General features: G+C 42.3%; 1 protein-coding gene and 1 non-coding gene across 2 annotated transcripts; one reads left to right on the top strand and one right to left on the bottom strand.

Moving 5' to 3' along the window:
• The first annotated feature begins 10,087 nt into the window (after nt 1–10,087).
• Nucleotides 10,088–22,558, top strand: LOC131948039 (PR domain zinc finger protein 14). Its single transcript, XM_059309506.1, has 9 exons — nt 10,088–10,340; nt 14,205–14,456; nt 17,122–17,282; nt 17,723–17,839; nt 19,366–19,516; nt 20,805–20,934; nt 21,530–21,656; nt 22,070–22,180; nt 22,397–22,558. The coding sequence occupies exons 1-9, from the start codon at nt 10,088–10,090 to the stop codon at nt 22,556–22,558; spliced, it is 1,464 nt and encodes a 487-aa protein (XP_059165489.1).
• On the bottom strand, nt 21,956–22,028 carry Trnak-cuu (transfer RNA lysine (anticodon CUU)). The gene has a single exon. It is a non-coding gene; the product is annotated as a tRNA-Lys (tRNA).
• Nucleotides 22,559–24,402: the final 1,844 nt, after the last annotated feature.

A 24,402-nucleotide genomic window follows, 5' to 3' on the forward strand; every position in this document is an offset into this window, starting at 1 on the left:
AGTAGTGTGGTGTAATGGGCAGTAGTGTGGGCAGTAGTGTGGTGTAATGGGCAGTAGTGTGGGCAGTAGTGTGGTGTAATGGGCAGTAGTGTGGTGTAATGGGCAGTAGTGTGGGCAGTAGTGTGGTGTAATGGGCAGTAGTGTGGTGTAATGGGCAGTAGTGTGGTGTAATGGGCAGTAGTGTGGGAAGTAGTGTGGTGTAATGGGCAGTAGTGTGGGCAGTAGTGAGGGCAGTAGTGTGGTGTAATGGGCAGTAGTGTGGTGTAATGGGCAGTAGTGTGGGCAGTAGTGTGGTGTAATGGGCAGTAGTGTGGTGTAATGGGCAGTAGTGTGGGCAGTAGTGTGGTGTAATGGGCAGTAGTGTGGTGTAATGGGCAGTAGTGTGGGCAGTAGTGTGGTGTAATGGGCAGTAGTGTGGGCAGTAGTGTGGTGTAATGGGCAGTAGTGTGGGAAGTAGTGTGGTGTAAGGGGCAGTAGTGTGGTGTAATGGGCAGTAGTGTGGTGTAATGGGAAGTAGTGTGGGCAGTAGTGTGGGCAGTAGTGTTGGCAGTAGTGTGGTGTAAGGGGCAGCGAATACCCACCATAGGGACTCAAAAAAGAAACTACAGCAGAATTAAAGAAGGGAAGTAACCTCCGTTTGCATTTCCCCCGAAGTTCATTAATCAGTTCATAATACACACTCCAACTTAATTTCTATTGCCACTGCCTCCCCCTCCCCACCCCCAATCCAATCCCGCAGAACCAAGTAACTGGTCCCTTTATATGGGCTCTCATGTTTTTTTCTCTAGCTGCTTCTCCGGCTCCCCGCAAGAAATAAGGACCCGTCTTGAAGAAAAAAGTTCCAGCCTGGCATGATAAAGTAGAGGCGAGTCCTGTCACAGCCGCTGTCGAGTGCTCCAACCTTTCTCGTGGTACCCGCCTGGAGATGCTCCAAGATTCCTAATTGATCCCATTTCTGCATTAATTGAACACGGAACGACGGCTCAAGGGGCGCAACTCTCTAAACACCCCCTCCAGTTACACGGGGGCGCTGTTCACAGGCGGGAAGAGGTCGTGTTTAGACGCGCAATGAAATTACTTGGATCAATCCTGGAGGGAGGGGAGAAGGGGATGAGGGGAGGGAGAGGAGAGTAGAGTAGAGAACGAAAGAGAGGGGGAGAGGTATATATAGACAGAGAGGGTCAGGTAGGGATAGGGTGGTAGACGGGGAGAGATGAAATATACAAACAAACAAAAAGGAGAAAAACATCAGTTTTATCTCTTGTAAAACTATGAATAATCTTATGCCTCCATCCCGTTTCATCCACCAGTGGCTCCCCTCAACACTTCAACAGTTCTCGTTTTATAATACAAAATATAGATCAGGGAAGCTATACAACGTGGGGTTGCTATTTTTTGGGTTGGGTTGGGTTGTCGTTTATCGGTTGCTGTGTTGTGATTTATAGGTTGGTTTGCTGTTTATGGATTATGGCAGTTAGTGATTAATGGGTTGGTTGCTGTTTATGGGTTGTTGTGTTGTGATTTATGGGTTTTGTTGCTGTTTATGGGTTGTCGTGTCCCTATTTATGAAGTTAAATTGTTGGCTAAGGGTTGTGATTCATGCAGTGTGTTGGTGGTTAGAGGATGAGTGTGTGTGTGTGGCAAATATTAAAGAGAGATATCTTCCCCCCCCCCCCCCCCATCACAGCAAGCTACCGACACAAACTTTAAGATCAAGATTTTGACGTCTAAGTCTTTGGATATTTTACCATTATTAAAAAGCAGGTCAGTTTAAAAAAAAATAACAATCAAGCTTTTAAGAGACTGATATACGCTAGAGAATGAATAAAAGAAATTACAGTCAATCAGAAAACTTTGAAAATATATACTCCTAACACAGAAGATAACTTGTGATTTTTTGACAAAGTCATAATCAAAATCTGAAAATGTGGGCTAATTTGTTTTTCTCATTAGATTTGCTAGTGCTTATTGTATTTAAATTGACTAAATCCCCATGTAATGTAATAATTAGAGTTTCAGTTGCATAATCGTAAAACAAGTAATATATGTTTAGCTTAATTTAGATAATTTGTTTGTGGTTTGAGTTTTATAATGAAATGTCACAGTAAACTGATATGTGTCACTAATGTGTGTCGATTTTTGTCTGGTGTGTGAGAATGATGTGTGTAGATGATGTGTGTCGTCTAAAGGACTGGCATGGGTCTGATAGTGGGGTAGTCAGTAAATGGATGTTGTGATGTCAGTCAACTGATGTTGTGATGTCACTTAACTGATGTTGTGATGTCAGTTAACGGATGTTATGATGTCAGCTACCTGATGTTGTGATGTCAACTGATGTTGTGATGTCAGTTAACGGATGTTGTGATGTCAGCTGATGTTGTGATGTCATTTTACTGATGTTGTGATGTCATTTAACTGATGTTGTGATGTCAGTTAACTGATGTTGTGATGTCAGTTAACTGATGTTGTGATGTCAGTTAACTGATGTTGTGATGTCAGTTAACTATTATTGAGACCACCAAAACAACAATGACATAACTCCCCCACTTCCAGGCACCTTGCATCAACAGGCCGGGTGTTATCTTTTAACGCTAAACTGCTAAGCGTCGAAACTGTACTCGTACAAACACCCCTAGACCACGGGCTGGGGTGGAGGGCGCGCTGGGATGGGGTGGCGGGGCTAGTGGCAGCATCACACTCAGGTGTAGACAAAGAAATCCCGTGTAAACAGCGGCCACAGGAAACGTAAACCTAATCTCTAGACCGGCCCGATTCAATGGCCGCCCGGCCCGCGTTTAAACTTGGCACCGTCGTGTTAAGAGTCTTAGGTGGAAAGCGGCTTCAATTGAAACAGAAGCCAATCAAAACAAGCCGGACGGAGTGAGAATAGACTGTAGAACGCTTGACGGAGGCCCGCGTCGTACGGCCGAGACCGGCTGAGATGCCGGACTGTAGCCGGCAGGGCACCGCCCCTAATTTCCTGCAGCCCGCCCGCTAATCCAATAAGCGTTGAAAGGCCCGGGGGTCGGGATAGGGCCCGCGCATGCACGAGAGGATCGCGAGCCCATTAAAGATACGTCTGGCTCCGCTGATTGGTCGAGACGATGGCCCTGTCATCCTGAGCCGTTTGGCCCAGCCCACGTGAGGGCCCTCCTGTGCTGCGATTGGTGGAAATGTTAGGAGGCCATAACACCCTTGTTGACACAGGTTTTTTGGGGACTTGACATAAATTGGCCCCTAAAATTCCAGAATCGTTTTTTAGTTGGCATTTGATTGTGCCCTCGACATGGAGGTTCGACCTACACCCCCCGTGTTCCCGTTCTATGCTCACCATTTCGCTCATAACATGGCCAGGTACGTCTCTTGGTATACCGGATTGTATCACTCATGATACATATCTAGTTTTATGGATTCTGTAACTACATTTTTGTATGTACATGTTTTATTTCTAAAATCCATCTCTCATCGATTACTGTAAGATATTGTTATCGATATAAATTGAGTTCACGACCATCAACTTCGATCACATGGACTACTCCAGATTGTCATAATTGTATAAGTAACTAGAGTTGGATCTATAAGATTATTGTTTGACAGTGCTATTGTGAAGAAGTCGATTGTGCTTATGATATAAAATATCAGACCGCTGGTTGCATTTAAATATATAACAGATAGGTCGAGGGAGGTCCATCTATAAACATTGGGTTACATGTATCTATTCCTACTATCTGTGTGGCCTACATGTGTTAATGTGTTCGAGCATTTGGAACTTGCATAAGATGTGACCATTTTTATCAAAGTTTTCACCACCCATGCTGTGATTTCAATATAAGGTTAAGATAATCTTTTTCTATTGAGTTACACGTAACATTTACATCGTGAAATTAATCAGTGGATAGGCGTCCATAAATCAATGGATAGCTAAAGTCACGGAGATGTGGACTAATGGATCTGTGGAATATGACGTCATGTGAATAAACGTCGCCGACTAATTAACAAATTAGTGTGTCCTGTGGTCTTACGGATTAACGTGTGTCTCATTATCTTACTAATTAACGACTGTGTTTTAGGTAAACTGATTCAATTGTTATTGAGATTAACGGATTAACGGTAGTTCTGTATGTTAAAATAAACGCACATCCCCTAGGTGAAATAATTATCGCGTTACGCATAGTTTGGTGAAATGATCGATTTACTCCGGGATTTGTTTATTTTGTCTCGCATTATATTTCTGTCTAACCTGACTTAAGTCACGTTTTTAGCAGTGTTGTCGCATCCGACTGAAGTCAACATGACTTTAGAGCAGTGTTTACATGACTGTTATTTTTGTCTAGAGTAAACCCCGTTCCCCAATCCTTCGGTTAAATATCCACTGAACGGTTTTCCCATAAAATATTCGCGGATCGATTTATCAATGCAATAGACGTCCCACTTAACGATCCATCCAAATCCACTAAAGGATCCACTGAACGATCCACCAATATCTGACCTTCGATCCACCAATATCCGACCTATGATCCACCAATGATCCACCACTTCACATACAAAGTCGGGTGTTGAGAGGACTTAAACTCCAGCCTCACTTTGACCACAGGGAGCTTAATTAACTTAATTATTTAGTCGCAAACGTTAATTAACGTCAAGTGGTATTCTTTAATTACTCGCTAGTTGGTGGCGTGATGATCATGATAACAACTGAACTGTATATGTTCATTCAGATTACAAAAGTAATTTCATAATTCCCGCACCACATGCCTCACCCCACCCCCTTATACTTAGTGTGGCATATATGACTCTCATTCCACCCCCACCCCCCCCCCCACCCCCCCACACACACCCATACGGATGATTGTATAAATAAAGGATCATATAAATATAAATGAATGGAATGATCATATAAATATAAACGAATGATCATATCAATATAAACGAAATATCATATCAATATAAATGAATGATCATATAAATATAAATACATGATCATATAAAATTTAAAGATTTAAATAAGACATCACCGAAGCTAAAAATAACAGTATCTGATATTCCTCAACTTAACGCAAAGCGTGTAATTAGTAAAGTTTAATTAAAATAAAGTGCTAAAATATTTACTCAAGCTCACTAATAAGCTAAACGGTAAATAAAATTAATTGCTATACGCTAACATATATACGCTAAGGTAATACATAATTAGGGATTAACGCGAGATAAACAATTAGTTTATCTAGTCATCTTAATCCTGATATTAGGAGGGGTCAAGGCTGATTGTTTTAGACTGGTTGGTTGTCTTAGACTGGTTGGTTGTCTCAATAAGGGATGTCAGGTTGTCTTAGACTGGTTGGTTGTCTCAATAAGGGATGTCAGGTTGCCTTAGACTGGTTGTGTCCCAATAAGGGATGTCAGGTTGCCTTAGACTGGTTGGTTGTCTCAATAAGGGATGTCAGGTTGCCTTAGACTGGTTGTGTCCCAATAAGGGATGTCAGGTTGCCTTAGACTGGTTGGTTGTCTCAATAAGGGATGTCAGGTTGCCTTAGACTGGTTGGTTGTCTTAGACTGGTTGGTTGTCTTAGACTGGTTGGTTGTCTTAGACTGGTTGGTTGTCTCAATAAGGGATGTCAGGTTGCCTTAGACTGGTTGGTTGTCTCAATAAGGGATGTCAGGTTGCCTTAGACTGGTTGGTTGTCTCAATAAGGGATGTCAGGTTGTCTTAGACTGGTTGGTTGTCTCAATAAGGGATGTCAGGTTGCCTTAGACTGGTTGGTTGTCTCAATAAGGGATGTCAGGTTGCCTTAGACTGGTTGGTTGTCTCAATAAGGGATGTCAGGTTGTCTTAGACTGGTTGGTTGTCTCAATAAGGGATGTCAGGTTGCCTTAGACTGGTTGGTTGTCTCAATAAGGGATGTCAGGTTGCCTTAGACTGGTTGGTTGTCTCAATAAGGGATGTCAGGTTGCCTTAGACTGGTTGGTTGTCTCAATAAGGGATGTCAGGTTGTCTTAGACTGGTTGGTTGTCTCAATAAGGGATGTCAGGTTGCCTTAGACTGGTTGGTTGTCTCAATAAGGGATGTCAGGTTGTCTTAGACTGGTTGGTTGTCTCAATAAGGGATGTCAGGTTGTCTTAGACTGGTTGGTTGTCTCAATAAGGGATGTCAGGTTGCCTTAGACTGGTTGGTTGTCTCAATAAGGGATGTCAGGTTGCCTTAGACTGGTTGGTTGTCTCAATAAGGGATGTCAGGTTGCCTTAGACTGGTTGGTTGTTTCAATAAGGGATGTCAGGTTCCTTAGACTGGTTGGTTGTCTCAATAAGGGATGTCAGGTTGTCTTAGACTGGTTGGTTGTCTCAATAAGGGATGTCAGGTTGCCTTAGACTGGTTGGTTGTCTCAATAAGGGATGTCAGGTTGTCTTAGACTGGTTGGTTGTCTCAATAAGGGATGTCAGGTTGTCTTAGACTGGTTGGTTGTCTCAATAAGGGATGTCAGGTTGTCTTAGACTGGTTGGTTGTCTCAATGAGGGATGTCAGGTTGGCTGGTTGTCTCGGGTTGGCACCAAACGTTTTCTGTAGCCCAGTGCCAGCTTATCCGACCTCGTCAGATTACGTCACAGATTTATCTGCTGACCATGAGTAAGTGACGTCACAGGTCTATCTGCTGACCAGGAGTAAGTGGCGTCACTATGTCAACAACTTGACCACTCCACTCCCTGTAGCCCGAGGTAATGGCCCGAGGGTGTAGCTTTGGCTACCAGAGCAGGAGGAGGGTCTATTAGCGAGTTAATTAGTCTACCTTAATGGCATCATCCAATGCTTTCCATGTAAACATTGGCGAGGCACTGACTGTTGTATTTAACTAACATATATGGAATATGGCAGCTTTAATGCTAACACGAATTTAACATGTTAATTTTTTAATGGCGTGTTTGTACTCTGACTGTATCTCAAAACTATCCCATATTTAAATCAATTCTGGGTGATATTTATACTTCAGTGAAGGTACAGAAAAGGCAACATTTTAAAAATATATTGTTTTTAAATTTATGGCCTGCCTAATTGTTGGTAAATAAGTTATTTGATTAAAATTACCATGTAAAAAGAAAAGTTTCGAAATATTTTTTAAAATGATGTAGGCCTATATAGTTTGAAATTGTGACCAGATTAGAAAGTAAAAAAAAAAACATAACAGTGAAGGGGGTGTTTGTAAAAGCTGTTTTCTCTCATTTCTAAACATGTCTTACAATACAGCCAGAGGATAGCAACTCTTGAACTTGTGATGGGGTTTTACTAGTCGCTAGACTTACATGACTAATTATGTTTTAGCCACGGTTGACTGCGTGTCATACGGGTGGATCAGGAAGTCACGCCTTGATTAGGATTGGGTAATTATCTTATTAAAATAGAAGTGCAACCGTTTGGGTGTATTTTTATTTCAAACTTTTGATAGAACTAACTTAAGTATTTTTTCTCACACTGATGTGTAGTTGGTATTAGGCCTGTCTAGTCCAGGTATCACCCCCCCCCACTATTTTTTTTGTTACACCCCCTCCCCCGGTATAATCTTTGAAGTGTACACATTTAATACTTAAGATGTTTATCTATAGTAGATTGTAAATACAGCAAGGTGAAGCATTGTTTTTTCTATAAGCTGCATCTTGACGTCATGGTGTCACCATCCTCCCCTCCCTTGTAGGGATCATCATTATGAGCTTAAAAATCTTTTTAACTCCAATTAACAAAAAAAACGTACTTATTGTATATATCTTGCAATTTTTCGTCTTGGTGTCAACCCCCCCCCCCCCCCCGCCTTTAAATGGTCACCCCCGCCTCGCGACGCCTCTGCCCAGGGGCGTCTTACCCAGGGCCGTCGCGTTCTAGAGCAGAACTACATCTGGGCAATATCGCCCGGGGGGGGGGGGGGGGGTTGGGGGTGTGGGGTCTCACCCAGGGGCATCATATCCAGGGGCGTCTTACACAATTACAAGGCGGCAATTACTCAGGAGCTTGCAAAGATCCAGTTCATCTACTACAACTAGGAAGTACTTTTAAAAAATATAGCAGCCTTATAGTTTACTGTGTGTGATTTAGGCTCACCAAATCTCATATATTCCCTGTGTATATCAGTTCAACAAACTACATGCTGGTTGGTATTGATGGAAGAGTTGACACATTTGTTAATGAATCAATGGATATAGATCCCGTTAGTGTCTGATGCAGGGAGGGGGGGGGGGGCTGTATACCACTTCACCAGGGGACTGTGTACCCGTAACGACAAAAACTGTTGCGTACTTAGAGAGTTTATGTTACACACTTGTATTTTGAAATGGAGTTTTTAGACTCAATTTTAGCTTATATTTAGCGTATAGGTATGCGTAACTAAAACAATTTGGTATCGATTTTAATAAGTTCATATACTTTTTCAGAACTGCAATGTTTTTAAACTTAAAAAAACCGGGAGTGATCTCCCCTAAACTTTCTCGAATATTCTTATATAAAACAGCAGGGGATGGGAACTCGGGCTATAGACATGATTTTTTATCCATTTTAAATACTTAAAGTTTTAAAAATAGAATAAAATCTCGAAGACAAAAGAATTGCACACCAAGTGAACGACAAATAAAAAAAGTGCATACTAGTACTAGTACGCAATATTATTAGTACTTTAAAAATTTTCATTAGTTTTTTGAGAAATCGGAAGTAGCGTAAATTACTACTTCCGGTCAACGGAAATTACTCAAAATTTAACAGAAGGTAGAAAATTAGATCTTTTACTCACATGTGAAACTTCATTTATCTATCTGAAATAGTACTCAAGTTATAGGCTTTTGAAAAATTCAAAGTAGAAAAAGTACCACTTCCGGTTATCGGAAATCGCTCAAAAGTTGATACGGATCTACGATTTTGATAAAATACTCATATATTAAATTTCATCAACCTAGCTGTAACGGTACTCAAGTAATCGTGTTCACACACAGACACACACACAGACATACGGACAGAATTGCAAAGCCCAGTTTTTCAGACTGGATTACGCATAAAAACTTTTAATTTTGATAAATCTGGATTGATAATTTTTGCCCGATTAAAATAAGTCCTCTATACTTAGGATGTGAAGAAGGACTGAGGTGTAATACGGTGAAAATTGTTAAAATTTCAAGTGATTTTTGTGCACGATTACAATACTTTCTCTATACTTCGTATATACGAGAAAGTAAAAACAATGCTGAAAAACATTATAAGTTTTATTATTGGATATTACAGTTGTATGGATATCAATGTACTAATATCTGCGTACTTTTATACTGTACATTTCTATTTAGTTACTTCACCTCCCTTAGCTTACTTAACTTCTCCCCTAGATTACTCAACATCTTAGACATCTAGACATTTGTCACTGGTATAACTGAAATGTTGTAAACATTGAAGCCGCGTCGTTCATCTAGCACTTAATGGTGTTATCCCCCAGAGGCGTAGCGACCCTTCCCGGCGCCCGGGGACAAACTTTCAATTTTCAATTTGTACCACCTCCCTCAAACTTTCGATTTGCACCCCCACCCTCCACCCTTGTCGGGATTTGTCAAATTTTGCTCTTAAAAGACTTTTTAACACTCGAATTAATCACTTAATTAAATGGAATTATAATTTTTTCTCTATATATTGTACTATTTTTTGCCTTGATGTCACCCCCTTCTAAATGGTGTCACCAGGTGCGGTCCGCATCCCCCGCCCCCCCCCCCCCTTCATCGCTACGCCACTGGATGTATCATTTAGACATTGCATCAAATACCAATCTAGTTCCACAATTTCCGCAACTAACTCCTTTATCTATTAGCCTCTGGAACAAGTAGGAGTCAAGCAACTGCACAGTTAGCAACGAACACAATTATATTTTTAGCATCATAATATTAGTATAGGACGGAGCCACAGACCTAAACACGCACATTTAAGTTTCCACCCCCACCTATTGATTACGTAACTCCTTTCTTTTATTTATTTTTATTCTTTTATTTTAAAATCTCATGTTTTAAAATCCCCCCCCCCAGTCTAGCACCGGAGAGATTCAGGTTCCCCATGCAGCCCCACTTCCAGTTCGGGCCAGCGATGATGTTCCCTGGCGTCCACCCCCAGGCCATCCACCCCCACCACCTGCCGCCCCTCAGCCACCCGCCCCCCGCCACTTGCCCCCTGCCTCGCATGGCCACCCCGGCACCGCTGACCCCTGCTACGTCACACGGCCTGACCTTCACCCAGGAGGAGCTTGACATGGTCCTGTACGGCTACACCAAGGGCCGGACGACGGACAAGTACCACGGCCACGCCCTCTCCGGACTTCGCTTCGGCAATGTCAGTCACAGTAAGAATTTTTTCGTCAGTCACAGTGAGAATTTGTTTTTGTCAGTCAGAGTAAAAAAAATTGTCAGTCACAGTAAGAATTTGTTTTTATCAGTCACAGTAAGAATTTTTTTTTGTCAGTCACAGTAAGAATTTTGTGTCAGTCACAGTAAGAATTTTTTTGTCAGTCACAGTAAGAATTTGTTTTTGTCAGTCATAGTAAAAAAAATTGTCAGTCACAGTAAGAATTTTTTTTTGTCAGTCACAGTAAGAATTTGTTTTTGTCAGTCACAGTAAGAATTTGTTTTTGTCAGTCAGAGTAAGATTTTTTTGTCAGTCAGAGTAAGAATTTGTTTTTGTCAGTCAGAGTAAAAACAATTGTCAGTCACAGTAAGAATTTGTTTTTGTCAGTCACAGTAAGAATTTGTTTTTGTCAGTCAGAGTAAGAATTTGTTTTTGTCAGTCAGAGTAAGAATTTGTTTTTGTCACAGTAAGATTTTTTTTGTCAGTCAAAGTAAGAATTTGTTTTTGTCAGTCAGAGTGAAAAAAATTGTCAGTCACAGTAAGAATTTGTTTTTGTCAGTCACAGTAAGTATTTGTTTTTGTCATTCACAGTAAGAATTTTTTTGTCAGTCACAGTAAGAATTTGTTTTTGTCAGTCACAGTAAGAATTTGTTTTTGTCAGTCAGAGTAAAAAAAAATTTGTTAGTAAGAATTTTTCGTCATATAAAAAATTATTTTCGGTACAATAAGAAATGTGTATTAGCTACAGTAATCCAGACTTACGTAATTGTGTCCACGATTCTCCCCCCCCCCCCCCAATTCCCATTCTTACACTTCAGTTCTAGAGCATTGCCAGCTGTAAGAAGACATTATGTCCTTAGAGCACCGTGTCCCCAGCTGTAGACCCGTCCTTAGAGTACCGTGTCCCCAGCTGTAGACCCGTCCTTAGAGCACCATGTCCCCAGCTGTAGACCCGTCCTTAGAGTACCGTGTCCCCAGCTGTAGACCCGTCCTTAGAGCACCGTGTCCCCAGCTGTAGACCCGTCCTTAGAGCACCGTGTCCCCAGCTGTAGACCCGTCCTTAGAGCACCGTGTCCCCAGCTGTAGACCCGTCCTTAGAGCACCGTGTCCCCAGCTGTAGACCCGTCCTTAGAGCACCGTGTCCCCAGCTGTAGACCCGTCCTTAGAGCACCGTGTCCCCAGCTGTAGACCCGTCCTTAGAGCACCGTGTCCCCAGCTGTAGACCCGTCCTTAGAGCACCGTGTCCCCAGCTGTAGACCCGTCCTTAGAGCACCGTGTCCCCAGCTGTAGACCCGTCCTTAGAGCACCGTGTCCCCAGCTGTAGACCCGTCCTCAGAGCACCGTGTCCCCAGCTGTAGACCCGTCCTTAGAGCACCGTGTCCCCAGCTGTAGACCCGTCCTTAGAGCACCGTGTCCCCAGCTGTAGACCCGTCCTTAGAGCACCGTGACCCCAGCTGTAGACCCGTCCTCAGAGCACCGTGTCCCCAGCTGTAGACCCGTCCTTAGAGCACCGTGTCCCCAGCTGTAGACCCGTCCTTAGAGCACCGTGTCCCCAGCTGTAGACCCGTCCTTAGAGCACCGTGTCCCCAGCTGTAGACCCGTCCTCAGAGCACCGTGTCCCCAGCTGTAGACCCGTCCTCAGAGCACCCAGCTGCGATACCATTCAATGTACCCAGCGGTCCACACATTACTCCAGTCTAAAATCCAGTCTGAAATTATTATACTCTAAAAAATATTTCAGTTTAAATTGTAAATTCTTAAAAGGTTAAATAATCATTTAGCAAGGTCAAACAATTATTTAGCAAGGTGAAACAACCATTTAGCGAAGTCAAAAACACTACCAGCAAGAAGTCAGATTAGGAAAGTTGACATGCAAGCTTCGGTCAACTTTCTGCTGCAGTCAGCTATCGTGTTCCCCGTTCCCTTAGTCAACAGTGCATGCCAAGCATCCATGTCAACTTTCTTTCAGTCAACTTGACTGCAGAGAGTTGACTGCATAGAGTTGACTGAAGTAGAAACTTGAGTGAAGCATAGAGTTGACTGAAGGAGAGAGTTCACTGCAGAAAGTTGACTGAAGCATAGAGTTGACTGAAGCATAGAGTTGACTGAAGGAGATAGTTGACTGCAGAAAGTTGACTGAAGCATAGAGTTGACTGAAGCATAGAGTTGACTGAAGGAGAGAGTTGACTGCAGAAAGTTGATTGAAGCATAGAGTTGACTGAAGCAGAGAGTTGACTGAAGGAGAGAGTTGACTGAAGCAGAGAGTTGACTGAAGCAGAGAGTTGACTGAAGCATAGAGTTGACTGAATTCGACACAACGTAGCCTGTCTGACACTATGAAACCTGACTGAAGTCATCAGCTCGACGTCTGACTTAAGTCATCCGCTCGACGTCTGACTGAAGTCATCCGCTCGACGTGTGACTTAAGTCATCATCAGACCCCAGCACGCCTGCGTTACTCACGATTCAAATCAGAGATTCCCCATCACGACCCGGGCGCGGGGCGTCCTACTCAGCCCGGGGGTAAAGCAAATACTTGTCCCCACTCTACGGCTGGCACAAATCTACGACCCTGCTCACGCGGGCTAGACCCCTCCCCCCCATCCAAAGTCTAGCACCCCCACCCACGGGTTAGCATACATCACCCCTCATATTTCGGTTTATGTCCAACATCTTACCGTTGTTATTTTTAAGGCGAAGGTCAAAATGTTAAGACGCGCGTCCATTGGTATGGAAATGAAACGTATCGATATTTAAAATCAATCAAGCTGACAAACCAAATAGCCAATGTTTTGTATTCATCGTTTCTGCGCATGCTGTAAAGCCTGGAACAGCACGTGACTCTGGTCACATGACCTCAACCGCTCGAGCAGATTATCCGGGTCAATGCCTTTGTCGGCGACTCGAGCGCTCAAGATGGTGGAATTAATCAACGCCTCGCTTTAATCGGATTGGTCAATGCGTGGTCGACGCGGCTCGTGCGTGGACTGATGACGTGGCAGCATGTCTGACGTCAACACGAGTCTCCACATCAAGCTCACTCAACCTCTTCTCCAATATTAAAGCACTGTTTAGATAGAACAACCTCATTGGAGAACACACTGCGACTTTTAAAGCTACCAATGGAGAAATGTAACACATGTTTTATAATAGACTTGAAAAACTGGTTCCAAATGGTCCCAAATTTTTGTTGCAACCAAAATTGTGAAATAAGTACAAAATTACTTCCGGTTTTATTAAGGCTAGAAATAGTCAAACAAATAAATGCTAGTAATATAATAGTAATTTAACAAGTAGGGGCCAACTTTAATTTTTAATTTGGATTAGCAGAGTCAGGGTGTAGTGATGATTGGGGATGTTATATTATTTAATATAAACAAAAGTCTACGATATACACCATAGATCTCTATTGTGTATTTTTATCAAGGAGAATAATTGTTCTGACTTTTATTGTTTTACTTTCCCTGGCCATTATGGTTTACTTCAATGAGAAGTTGTGGGCTGTTTTTGAAAATATTTGAATTGATAAAATAATTCTGAACGGCTTTTCAGCGGCTTATATTCGATACAACAATATATAAATGAGCGTAATCGATGGTTCCCAAACGGCTTTAATTTTTAGAAATGTAAAGTTCACTTTACCCACGTTGCAAACCTTTCGGAAGTCTTTGGTACACGGTGGTACAGGCAGTAAACAGATACACAGATAAAACATCAATTAACTGGGGCATGGCAAAAACTAGATTTCTGCAAAGTACATCTTGCCCATTAAAATATTGATGTAGACTTTTTTGGGTTTAATGAAGTCTTTGTTTAATTATATATATATATGCACATGTGTTGTGTGTCCCCCCCCCCCCAGGTATTGACAAGATCCTGTGTGAGAACCGTTCCTCCCCCGACAGCCACAACACCAGCCTCGGCAGCTGCCACAGCAACAGCAGTGACGTCAGCCACAACAGCAAGCACAACCCGACAGCAAAGAACAGCCTCAGGTCGCCGCACACGGACAGCAAGAGCAGCCACGACAGCCGGACACACGACAGCCGGGCACACGACAGCCGGACACACGGCGTGCCGGCACTGGACGGTGCCACACTGGACCTGCAGGACGGTGAGTCGACTCAGCGGTTGTGGCACCACATCTCTAACCAAATATTCTACTACTACGCCACCCCAACCGTTGGTTACCACCCTCCATACACACATGCATTTTTTGTCACTTCGCCTTTTCAAACCTGTTGTCATTTCGACTCTCTTTGAAACTCTTGACGCCGAAGCCACCACAACTACTACATTTACACGATCATCCGGCATATACCTAATTCTTGGTAAACTTTAGTGTAATTTTCTTTAAATATAACTATGCTCCGCGTAGGTCTTAATATTATGTATAGAAAATATAAATTTACCTCAGTAAAAACGAAATGGCTACCGAGTAGTGACAGTAAACTGACTATAACTACTAGCTGCATACCCGTGCTCCGCCATGGTGAAACTTTAAAAAATGTAACAACTTGGGAACAGAACAAAACCAAACACAAACACAAAAGAAAATACAAACACGAACGCAAACACAAACACAACGCAAGCACAAACACAAACACAACACAAACACAACACCATAACACAGAACAAACAATGCAAACGCTTTATCAAATGGCTTTATAAAAAAAAAACGCCGTGTATTCCAACACAATAATACTCTCACGGACATCCACGCAATTTGCATTCACATTTTTAAAAACTCAAAAAGCAATATTTAGAGTGGGTTGAATTTCTTTTTAAATTACCTCCCCTGGCAAAATAACAAAACATTAAATTAATCAGTTTTTTTTCAACCTTACTATTATTAAAATAAACCATTTTTTTTAGATATATAAGCGAAAATATTCTTTGATATTGATCCGTTTAATATGTTTTAGCAATATGCGTGCATTTAATATTTTCTTCACGTCTTTTGTTGAAGTATGCAAAAGAGTCGATAATCAAAAATTTAAGTTGTTGTATAAATAAACCCCTTTCTCCAATATTTATAATAAGTCATTTCGATGCAAGTAAAATCACGGCATGTGGTTTTTACTTCTATGTTTCTAGAATTAATAGCGATGACTGTCAGACCGACTGACACACTACCTGGCCGCTTATATTATAGTTACACCGGTACTGAACTACTGCCAAAACTGGATAGTATTAATATTTATTTGCAACTGATTACCAATTCTAATATGTTGTGAGGGACCCAACCATTATTCTATTTTTAAACAATAATATATTTTTTGTAGCGCAAAACTAAAAGTTTCTTGTTTTGAAAGTTTTAAATTATTTAAAATTTATTTTTAGTAAAACCAATCGTCAGACAACCTAATAATCGCATCGGGTGTGTGCAACGTAAAGAAAACTTTAATTAGTGGGTTTTTTTTTTAATTAACCAAACTTCTAATTATTTCATAGATTGTACCACATTGCATTGTCTTCGGATCTTGACCTACCTATCAAGTCTAGAATAAAGCAGTTCCGTTTGAGTGTAAAAATTTCGTTCGCCAATTTCAACTTCAGCAAAAATCGTTCAATGATTTTATTTTTATTCATATTAAAACATTTAGACATAAGAACTTAAAGAACACTGAAAATTGTCCATTGTTATAATAGAAAATTGGAATTTATTTAGAAAATATATAGTTTTAACACTGACTGAAGGTTTATAGTAAAACTGTCGACACGACTACAAACAAGGTTGCAAACATTAAAAAACTTCTCTTCTTAAAATTTTAAACTTGTGACATTTGTGGGGTGTGTCGAATCTTGTTACTTAATTTTGACCCACTCCTAATGCTGATTTTTCGAACAATTTCCAGATACATTCGTCTCCAATAACAATGCAAGAAATCTATTTCATTGAAATCTAATGTAAAATGACTAAAACCTATGATAAAAGGGGAGATAGCAAGTTTAAATACTAGCGATAAATTGATTAACTTTTTCACGCCTAAGTGATTTTTTTTTACCTGAGCGTCGAAAAAATTAGGGGCAGATAACTGTCTTTTACAGCCATTAACCGCAAATGTTTTAGTTGTAACCCATGCGGTGTCAACTTCATTTCGAGCAAATGGCTAAAAATTGAAAAGTAAAACAAATATATAAAAACCTTTAAAATAACGTAATCACGTGATCAGCACTCTACCATCTAATCACGTGACCTTCCCCAGACACCATGTCCGTACTATACCATGCAATCACGTGATCTTGTTCACACACCACATCAGACCTCTACCATCTAATCACGTGACCACATCAGACCTCTACCATCTAATCACATGACCATGTCAGACCTCTACCATCTAATCACGTAACCACATCAGACCTCTACCATCTAATCACGTGACCATGTCAGACCTCTACCATCTAATCACATGACCATGTCAGACCTCTACCATCTAATCACGTGACCATGTCAGCACTCTACCATCTAATCACATGACCATGTCAGACCTCTACCATCTAATCACGTAACCACATCAGACCTCTACCATCTAATCACGTGACCATGTCAGCACTCTACCATCTAATCACATGACCATGTCAGACCTCTACCATCTAATCACGTGACCATGTCAGCACTCTACCATCTAATCACATGACCATGTCAGACCTCTACCATCTAATCACGTGACCATGTCAGCACTCTACCATCTAATCACGTGACCATGTCAGACCTCTATCATCTAATCACATGACCACGTCAGACCTCTACAACCTTATCACGTGACCTTCCCCAGGGCTCGCCATCTACCAGACCAGCTTTGCGGGGACCGTCCACATGGGCGTGTTCTGTACCAAGACGGTCATCTCACGCGGGACCAGGTACGGGCCGTTCAAGGGCAAGGTCGTCCACACCAGCGAGACCAAGTCACGTGACGACAACAGCTGCATGTGGGAGGTAGGTCACTCGTGGGAACAGCCCAAACAAATCATGTGGGAGGTAGGCCACTTGTTGGAACGGCCAAAACAACGCTCGATCAGCGCTACACGTGAAACTAAAAAAAATTCAATCAAATCAGTGTTTTGACATGCGTTAGTATTCACATCTACTGAAAGAGAGGGGGTGGTTTATGGGGGTGGCTTCGAAGGAGGTATGCTCGAGACGTGAACTGTATTTGTGTGAGCTGAGCATTGATTGCTAGGTCGCGCCTCAAGTTTGGTGCCTTAGGTCTGTAGCATGAACGTATGGTAGAGCATACGTTCCCATACAAAGTAGATGTTACAAAAATACCTGCACTCTACTTTATCTGCCTTTACAAACGCCAAGGGGTACTTTCTTGTCCATTATTACCTAAGATAATAACCTAATTACCTTCAACGAACTTTTTCTTAATTTAGATCTTTCAAGACGGTAAACTGAGCCATTTTATCGACGGGAGAAGTACGGCTGGCAACTGGATGTCCTACGTGAACTGTGCTAGGTACGCTCAGGAGCAGAATCTCATAGCCATACAGGTGAGTTTTGGTTGGAGCTGTACACAGGTGTTAGCCATACAGGTGAGTTTTGGTTGGAGCTGTACACAGGTGTTAGCCATACAGGTGAGTTTTGGTTGGAGCTGTACACAGGTGTTAGCCATACAGGTGAGTTTTGGTTGGAGCTGTACACAGGTGTTAGCCATACAGGTGAGTTTTGGTTGGAGCTGTACATAGGTGTTAGCCATACAGGTGAGTTTTGGTTGGAGCTGTACACAGGGGAGTTTTGGTTGGAGCTGTACACAGGTGAGTTTTGGTTGGAGCTGTACATAGGTGTTAGCCATACAGGTGAGTTTTGGTTGGAGCTGTACACAGGGGAGTTTTGGTTGGAGCTGTACACAGGTGAGTTTTGGTTGGAGCTGTACATAGGTGTTAGCCATACAGGTGAGTTTTGGTTGGAGCTGTACACAGGTGTTAGCCATACAGGTGAGTTTTGGTTGGAGCTGTACACAGGTGTTAGCCATACAGGTGAGTTTTGGTTGGAGTTGTACACAGGTGTTAGCCATACAGGTGAGCTTTGGTTTGTGTTGTACAAAGGTGTTAGCCATACAGGTGAGTTTTGGTTGGAGCTGTACACAGGTGTTAGCCATACAGGTGGGCTTTGGTTGGAGGTGTTAGCCATACAGGTGAGTTTTGGTTTAAAGCTGTACACAGGTGTTCTTAAGGCAGAGGGTAGAGGGGGTTGTCTGACCCTCCACCCCCCCCCCTCCCACACCCCCAACTCGGCCCTACAGATAAAACAATAACCGATCATTAAAAATTTGGAAGAGTAAAATCCATCAAGCGAATTTGTTGGTTAAAGTTTCAAACCATCAGATTTGTCAGGTCCATGTATGGTTGACTGTGCAGAATAAATCATTAGAACTGTTGGTGAGGGGTTCAGGAAATTCTGCTCTGATTGTTGGTAATGACTGAGTGCTCAGGCGGACTGAGTGGCTCTATAATAATCTAAAAGTAGAGGGCAACTATAATTTAACACTGTAGTTGTGGTTAACTGCACGGCTACCAATAGTTTAACTCTATATTTGTGGATATATTTGTGGTTAACTGGACGGCTACCAATAGTTTAACTCTATATTTGTGGATATATTTGTGGTTAACTGGACGGCTACCAATAGTTTAACTCTATATTTGTGGATATATCTGTGGTTAACTGGACGGCTACCAATAGTTTAATTCTATATTTGTGGATATATTTGTGGTTAACTGGACGGCTACCAATAGTTTAACTCTATATTTGTGGATATATTTGTGGTTAACTGGACGGCTACCAATAATTTAACTCTATATTTAACTAGACGGCTACCAATAAATTAACTCTATATTTAACTGGCCGGCTACCAATAGTTTAACTCTATATTTAACTGGACGGCTACCAATAAATTAACTCTATATTTAACTGGACGGCTACCAATAGATTAACTCTATATTTAAGTGGACGGCTACCAATAATTCAACTCTATATTTAACTGGACGGCTACCAAGTTTAACTCTATATCTGTAACTAGGTGGAGGGCGAGATTTGGTACGAGGCCTGCAAGGACATCCCCCAGGGGACCGAACTTCTCGTCTGGTACGGCGACTGCTACCTGCAGTTTATGGGGGTGCCGGTGGCCCTGAAAGAGATGGCAGACGGCGGGACGCAGGAGGAAGCCGACAGTGAGTCCATTGGTTTGTTTCTTTACTTTCTTTTTATATGTACATACGTATCAACATATGGTGACATTACCTGATAATGTAATTTAAATTCCTACATCGAAATATAGAAACGTCTTCTTTATTAAATATCTCACTTTTTGACATCTTCCTATAAATTCCCTTACTTTGACACCTTTAAAACACCCTTTCGTTGACATCTTACCAATTGTCCCATCTCTTATACAAATGTCCCCCTTTAAAGCACTAACAAATGCCGCCACCCTATTAGAAAAACTAACAAATGCCCCCAACAAATTTAAAAGACCCTAAAAATGTCCCCCCCCCCATCATCTGAAAGACCCTAACACCCTAACAAATGCCCCCCCCCCACCCACCTTTTAAAAAAAAAAACCTAACAAATGCCGCCCATGCCCCCCCCCCCACCATTAGAATGACTCTAACAAATGTCCCCACCCCACCATTTGAAACACTAACAAATGTCCCCACCCCACCATTTGAAAGACTCTAACAAATGTCCCCACCCCACCATTTGAAAGACTCTAACAAATGTCCCCACCCCACACCATTTGAAAGACTCTAACAAATGTCCCCACCCCACCATTTGAAAGACTCTAACAAATGTCCCCACCCCACCATTTGAAAGACTCTAACAAATGTCCCCACCCCACCATTTGAAAGACTCTAACAAATGTCCCCACCCCACCATTTGAAACACTAACAAATGTCCCCACACCACCATTTGAAAGACTCTAACAAATGTCCCCACCCCACCATTTGAAAGACTCTAACAAATGTCCCCACCCCACCATTTGAAAGACTCTAACAAATGTCCCCACCCCACCATTTGAAACACTAACAAATGTCCCCACCCCACCATTTGAAAGACTCTAACAAATGTCCCCACCCCACCATTTGAAAGACTCTAACAAATGTCCCCACCCCACCATTTGAAAGACTCTAACAAATGTCCCCACCCCACCATTTGAAAGACTCTAACAAATGTCCCCACCCCACACCATTTGAAAGACTCTAACAAATGTCCCCCCCCCCCACACCATTTGAAAGACTCTAACAAATGTCCCCCCCCCCACACCATTTGAAAGACTCTAACTAATGCCCCCCCCCACCATTTGAAAGACTCTAACAAATGCCCCCCCCCCCACCATTTGAAAGACTCTAACAGATGTCCCCACCCCACCATTTGAAAGACTCTAACAAATGCCCCCCCCCACCATTTGAAAGACTCTAACAAATGCCCCCCCCCCCACCCCTGCACCTCTCTGTTCAGCCAGTGAGGGGTTTAGCTGTGAGAGGTGCGGCAAGGTGTTTGCTTACAAGTACTACAGAGACAAGCACCTCAAGTACACACGCTGTGTGGACCAAGGGGACAGGAAGTACCCGTGTCACCTGTGTTCCAGGTCAGTCTACACGTGTTGTGTGTGTCAGGTGTGTTGGATGTGTCAGGTGTGTCAGGTGTGTTACGTGTGTCAGGGGTGTAAGGTGTGTCAGGAGTTCTAGATGTGTTGGCTCTACAGGTGTCAGCTGTTGCGTGTGTAACGTGTGTCAGGTGTGTCAGGTATATAAGATGTAAGGTATGGCAGGTGAGTTGCAAGTGTTAATTGTGTGTGTCAGGTGTGTCATTAATTCGAACTGTGTCAGGTTTTCAAAATGAGACTTATGACACACGCGTGTAACACATGTGTTAAATGTGCAAAATATACAAAAAAAATAATGAGTTAACTTGTAGAGAAAAGAAAGATAAACCAACCGTGACTTGTTTGAATTCTTTATGGAAACTCATCTATGTAGAGCCTGCAACATTTGCTAAACCACTAACACACGAATTTATAACATCCAATAGTGTTGGCAATATCTCGGATCTTCAATCAAGAAGATAAATTATTATCCCCTCGAAATCACAATTTTGTAGACTAGACCATCACCTCTAGACTAGACCTCCAAAGTTGTCCAAATCCCAGTTTTGTTGACTAAGAGAACATCTAAACTCCACAGATCCTTCGAGAAGAGGGACCGTCTCAGGATTCACATCCTACACGTTCACGAGAAACACCGGCCACACAAATGTTTAGTGTGTGCCAAAAGTTTCAGCCAATCTTCCAGTCTAAACAAGCACATGAGGGTAGGTTGACAATCTTCCAGTCTAAACAAGCACATGCGGGTAGGTTGACAATCTTCCAGTCTAAACAAGCACATGCGGGTAGGTTAATAATCTTCCAGTCTAAACAAGCACATGCGGGTAGGTTGACAATCTTCCAGTCTAAACAAGCACATGCGGGTAGGTTAATAATCTTCCAGTCTAAACAAGCACATGCGGGTAGGTTAACATGCATTTTATCACGTGATAGGTCAAATATTTTCAGGCTCTGTCGGGCTCCTTACGATAAAAATAGTATAAAAAACTATTATAAAAATATAAATCGCCCAACGTGGGGCTCGAACCCACGACCCTGAGATTAAGAGTCTCATGCTCTACCGACTGAGCTAGCCGGGCACATGTTGGTGATGTTATGCCTTAAGTACTGTATCCCACAGGTCCACAGCGGAGAACGGCCGTACAAGTGTGTCTACTGCAACAAAGCCTTCACAGCCTCCAGCATCCTCAGAACACATATCAGGCAACATTCTGGGGAGAAACCTTTCAAGGTAGGTCATATTAGGTCATATAAGGTCACATTAGGTCACATTAGGCAACATTAGGCCTTAACAAACAACTAATATACAGCACAACTTGTTACAAAACAAGAACACATATACATATACCTCATACAACGTAGCATGAGACAATATCTCCAGTAAATGTGAACGTGTAACCCTAACCCTAAACCTAAACCTAACCCTGACCTTAACTCTCTATTCCAGTGCAAGCACTGTGGCAAGGCCTTCGCTTCTCACGCTGCCCACGATAGCCATGTACGACGTACTCACGCTAAAGATAGACCCTGCACGTGCTCCATCTGTGGCAAGACGTTCCAGCAATCTTACGAGCTCAAGTTCCACATGGGGTCACATATGGCACTCTGAACCCCGTATCAGGGTTCATCTCATATGGCGCTCTGAACCCCTGACTCAAGTTCATCTACGGCACTCTGAACCCCGTATCAGGGGTGTCACATGTGGCACTCTGAGTCTAAACCCCCGCACAGGGGTCGTCTTATATGGCGCTCTGAACCCCCGTATCAGGGTTCATCTCATATGGCACTCTGAACTCCTGAATAAGTTAATCTACGGCGCTCTGAACCTCAGCATCAGGGGTCTGACATGACACACTGAACCCCTGAATCAGGTTAATGTATCTCAGTGCCTAGAGAAGCACACCTTGGCTCCGCACACCTTAATCTGAGCCCTAACATGCAGGACATCACGTGATCATCTGTTAGGTAACTTTCCCTGGACCAAATAACCCCGTGGAATCAAACAGGATCACTCACGATGCTAGAGTGCTTTAAATCACAGCCAGAGAATATGGGAGTCGTGGGGTCTAAGCTAGAACAATTCTTAGAGTACTTGAGCACAATGGTCAGGTTTTTAGATCTGTGGTCAGTCTATGTTTCAAGCTCTGGTCATCGACTGGTCAGATTTTGTTAGATTTGTGGTCAGTCTATGTTTCAAGCTCTGGTCATCGACTGGTCAGGTTTTTATATCTGTGGTCAGTCTATGTTTCAAGCTCTGGTCATCAACTGGTCAGGTTTTTAGATCTGTGGTCAGTCTATGTTTCAAGCTCTGGTCATCGACTGGTCAGGTTTTTATATCTGTGGTCAGTCTATGTTTCAAGCTCTGGTCATCGACTGGTCAGATTATACAGAGATCTAGTCAGATTGTAAGACCTGATGCACATGTGACCAGCATTGCTGCTAATGCCACCCATACCCCCATCATCAGTGCTGTTGACTGATGCCTCCCCCCCCCCCCCCCCACGCACACACAACAACATTCGTATCAATGACAGTAGACCAGTGGAGGATTGCCGAATAAAAGCTAAAGTAGAAAGCATCAACTGGGTTCGAGAATTAGAGTCGCTGTCAAAAGGAATGAAGGAGGAAGACAGCACAAGGAAAAAATCATGCGATGTATTGGTCTAGCACTCTCTGACTCTTTGGTCCATAATGTTAGTTTCAGGTTGTTAAAGGTATTAGTTGGGTGGGGAGGCAGGCAGGGATAAGAAGGGACAAGCAACCATTTTGTAAATAAACTACACGCATGTAAATATACTGTACATTTATGTATATAAAACATTGACAGTATTAAATAAGTTGTGAAATGTAAACCACATTCGGCAGATATTTTGTCACATGGTGTAAGAGATGATGTGAATTAGTTCTGTGATAAAATCTCGATGTAAAACAAACATTTCTGTGACAGGCGAATGTTGACAATAAAACATTAATCCATCAGCGAGTTTGGTGTCACATATTTTTTTAATATATTGTAACTTACTTTGTATATTGTAACTTACTTTATATATTGTAACTTACTTTATATATTGTAATGTTATTTGTTGTAAAACGTGATGGCTGGGTTTGTGTTTTCAATCATCTGCATTGGCTGGCTACTTGTAGGGCATATCTGCCATGTTGGCCATTTGTAGGGCACATCTGCCCTGTTGGCTACGTATAGGGCATATCTGCCCTGTCAACCACTTGACGGACAGGGCCTATAAACGTCACGTTCCCACCTAGCTAGCAACAAAGTTTTACCGCACACGTGAGTAAATGGAACGCTTTATTGTTGCCTGCCTACTAACCTACCCACACCTTTTACCTGCTGACGGTAATGCGTGCATGACAGATATAAGATGGCCTACAACTTATCAAATTTAGTGTATTTTAACAAAACTATACTAACAAATACCTTAAGTCAACTCATTT

The sequence above is a fragment of the Physella acuta genome, unplaced genomic scaffold (assembly GCF_028476545.2).
Source record: "Physella acuta isolate Inbredline_101_S28 unplaced genomic scaffold, ASM2847654v3 ptg000622l, whole genome shotgun sequence".
Classification (NCBI taxonomy): Eukaryota; Metazoa; Mollusca; class Gastropoda; family Physidae; genus Physella; species Physella acuta.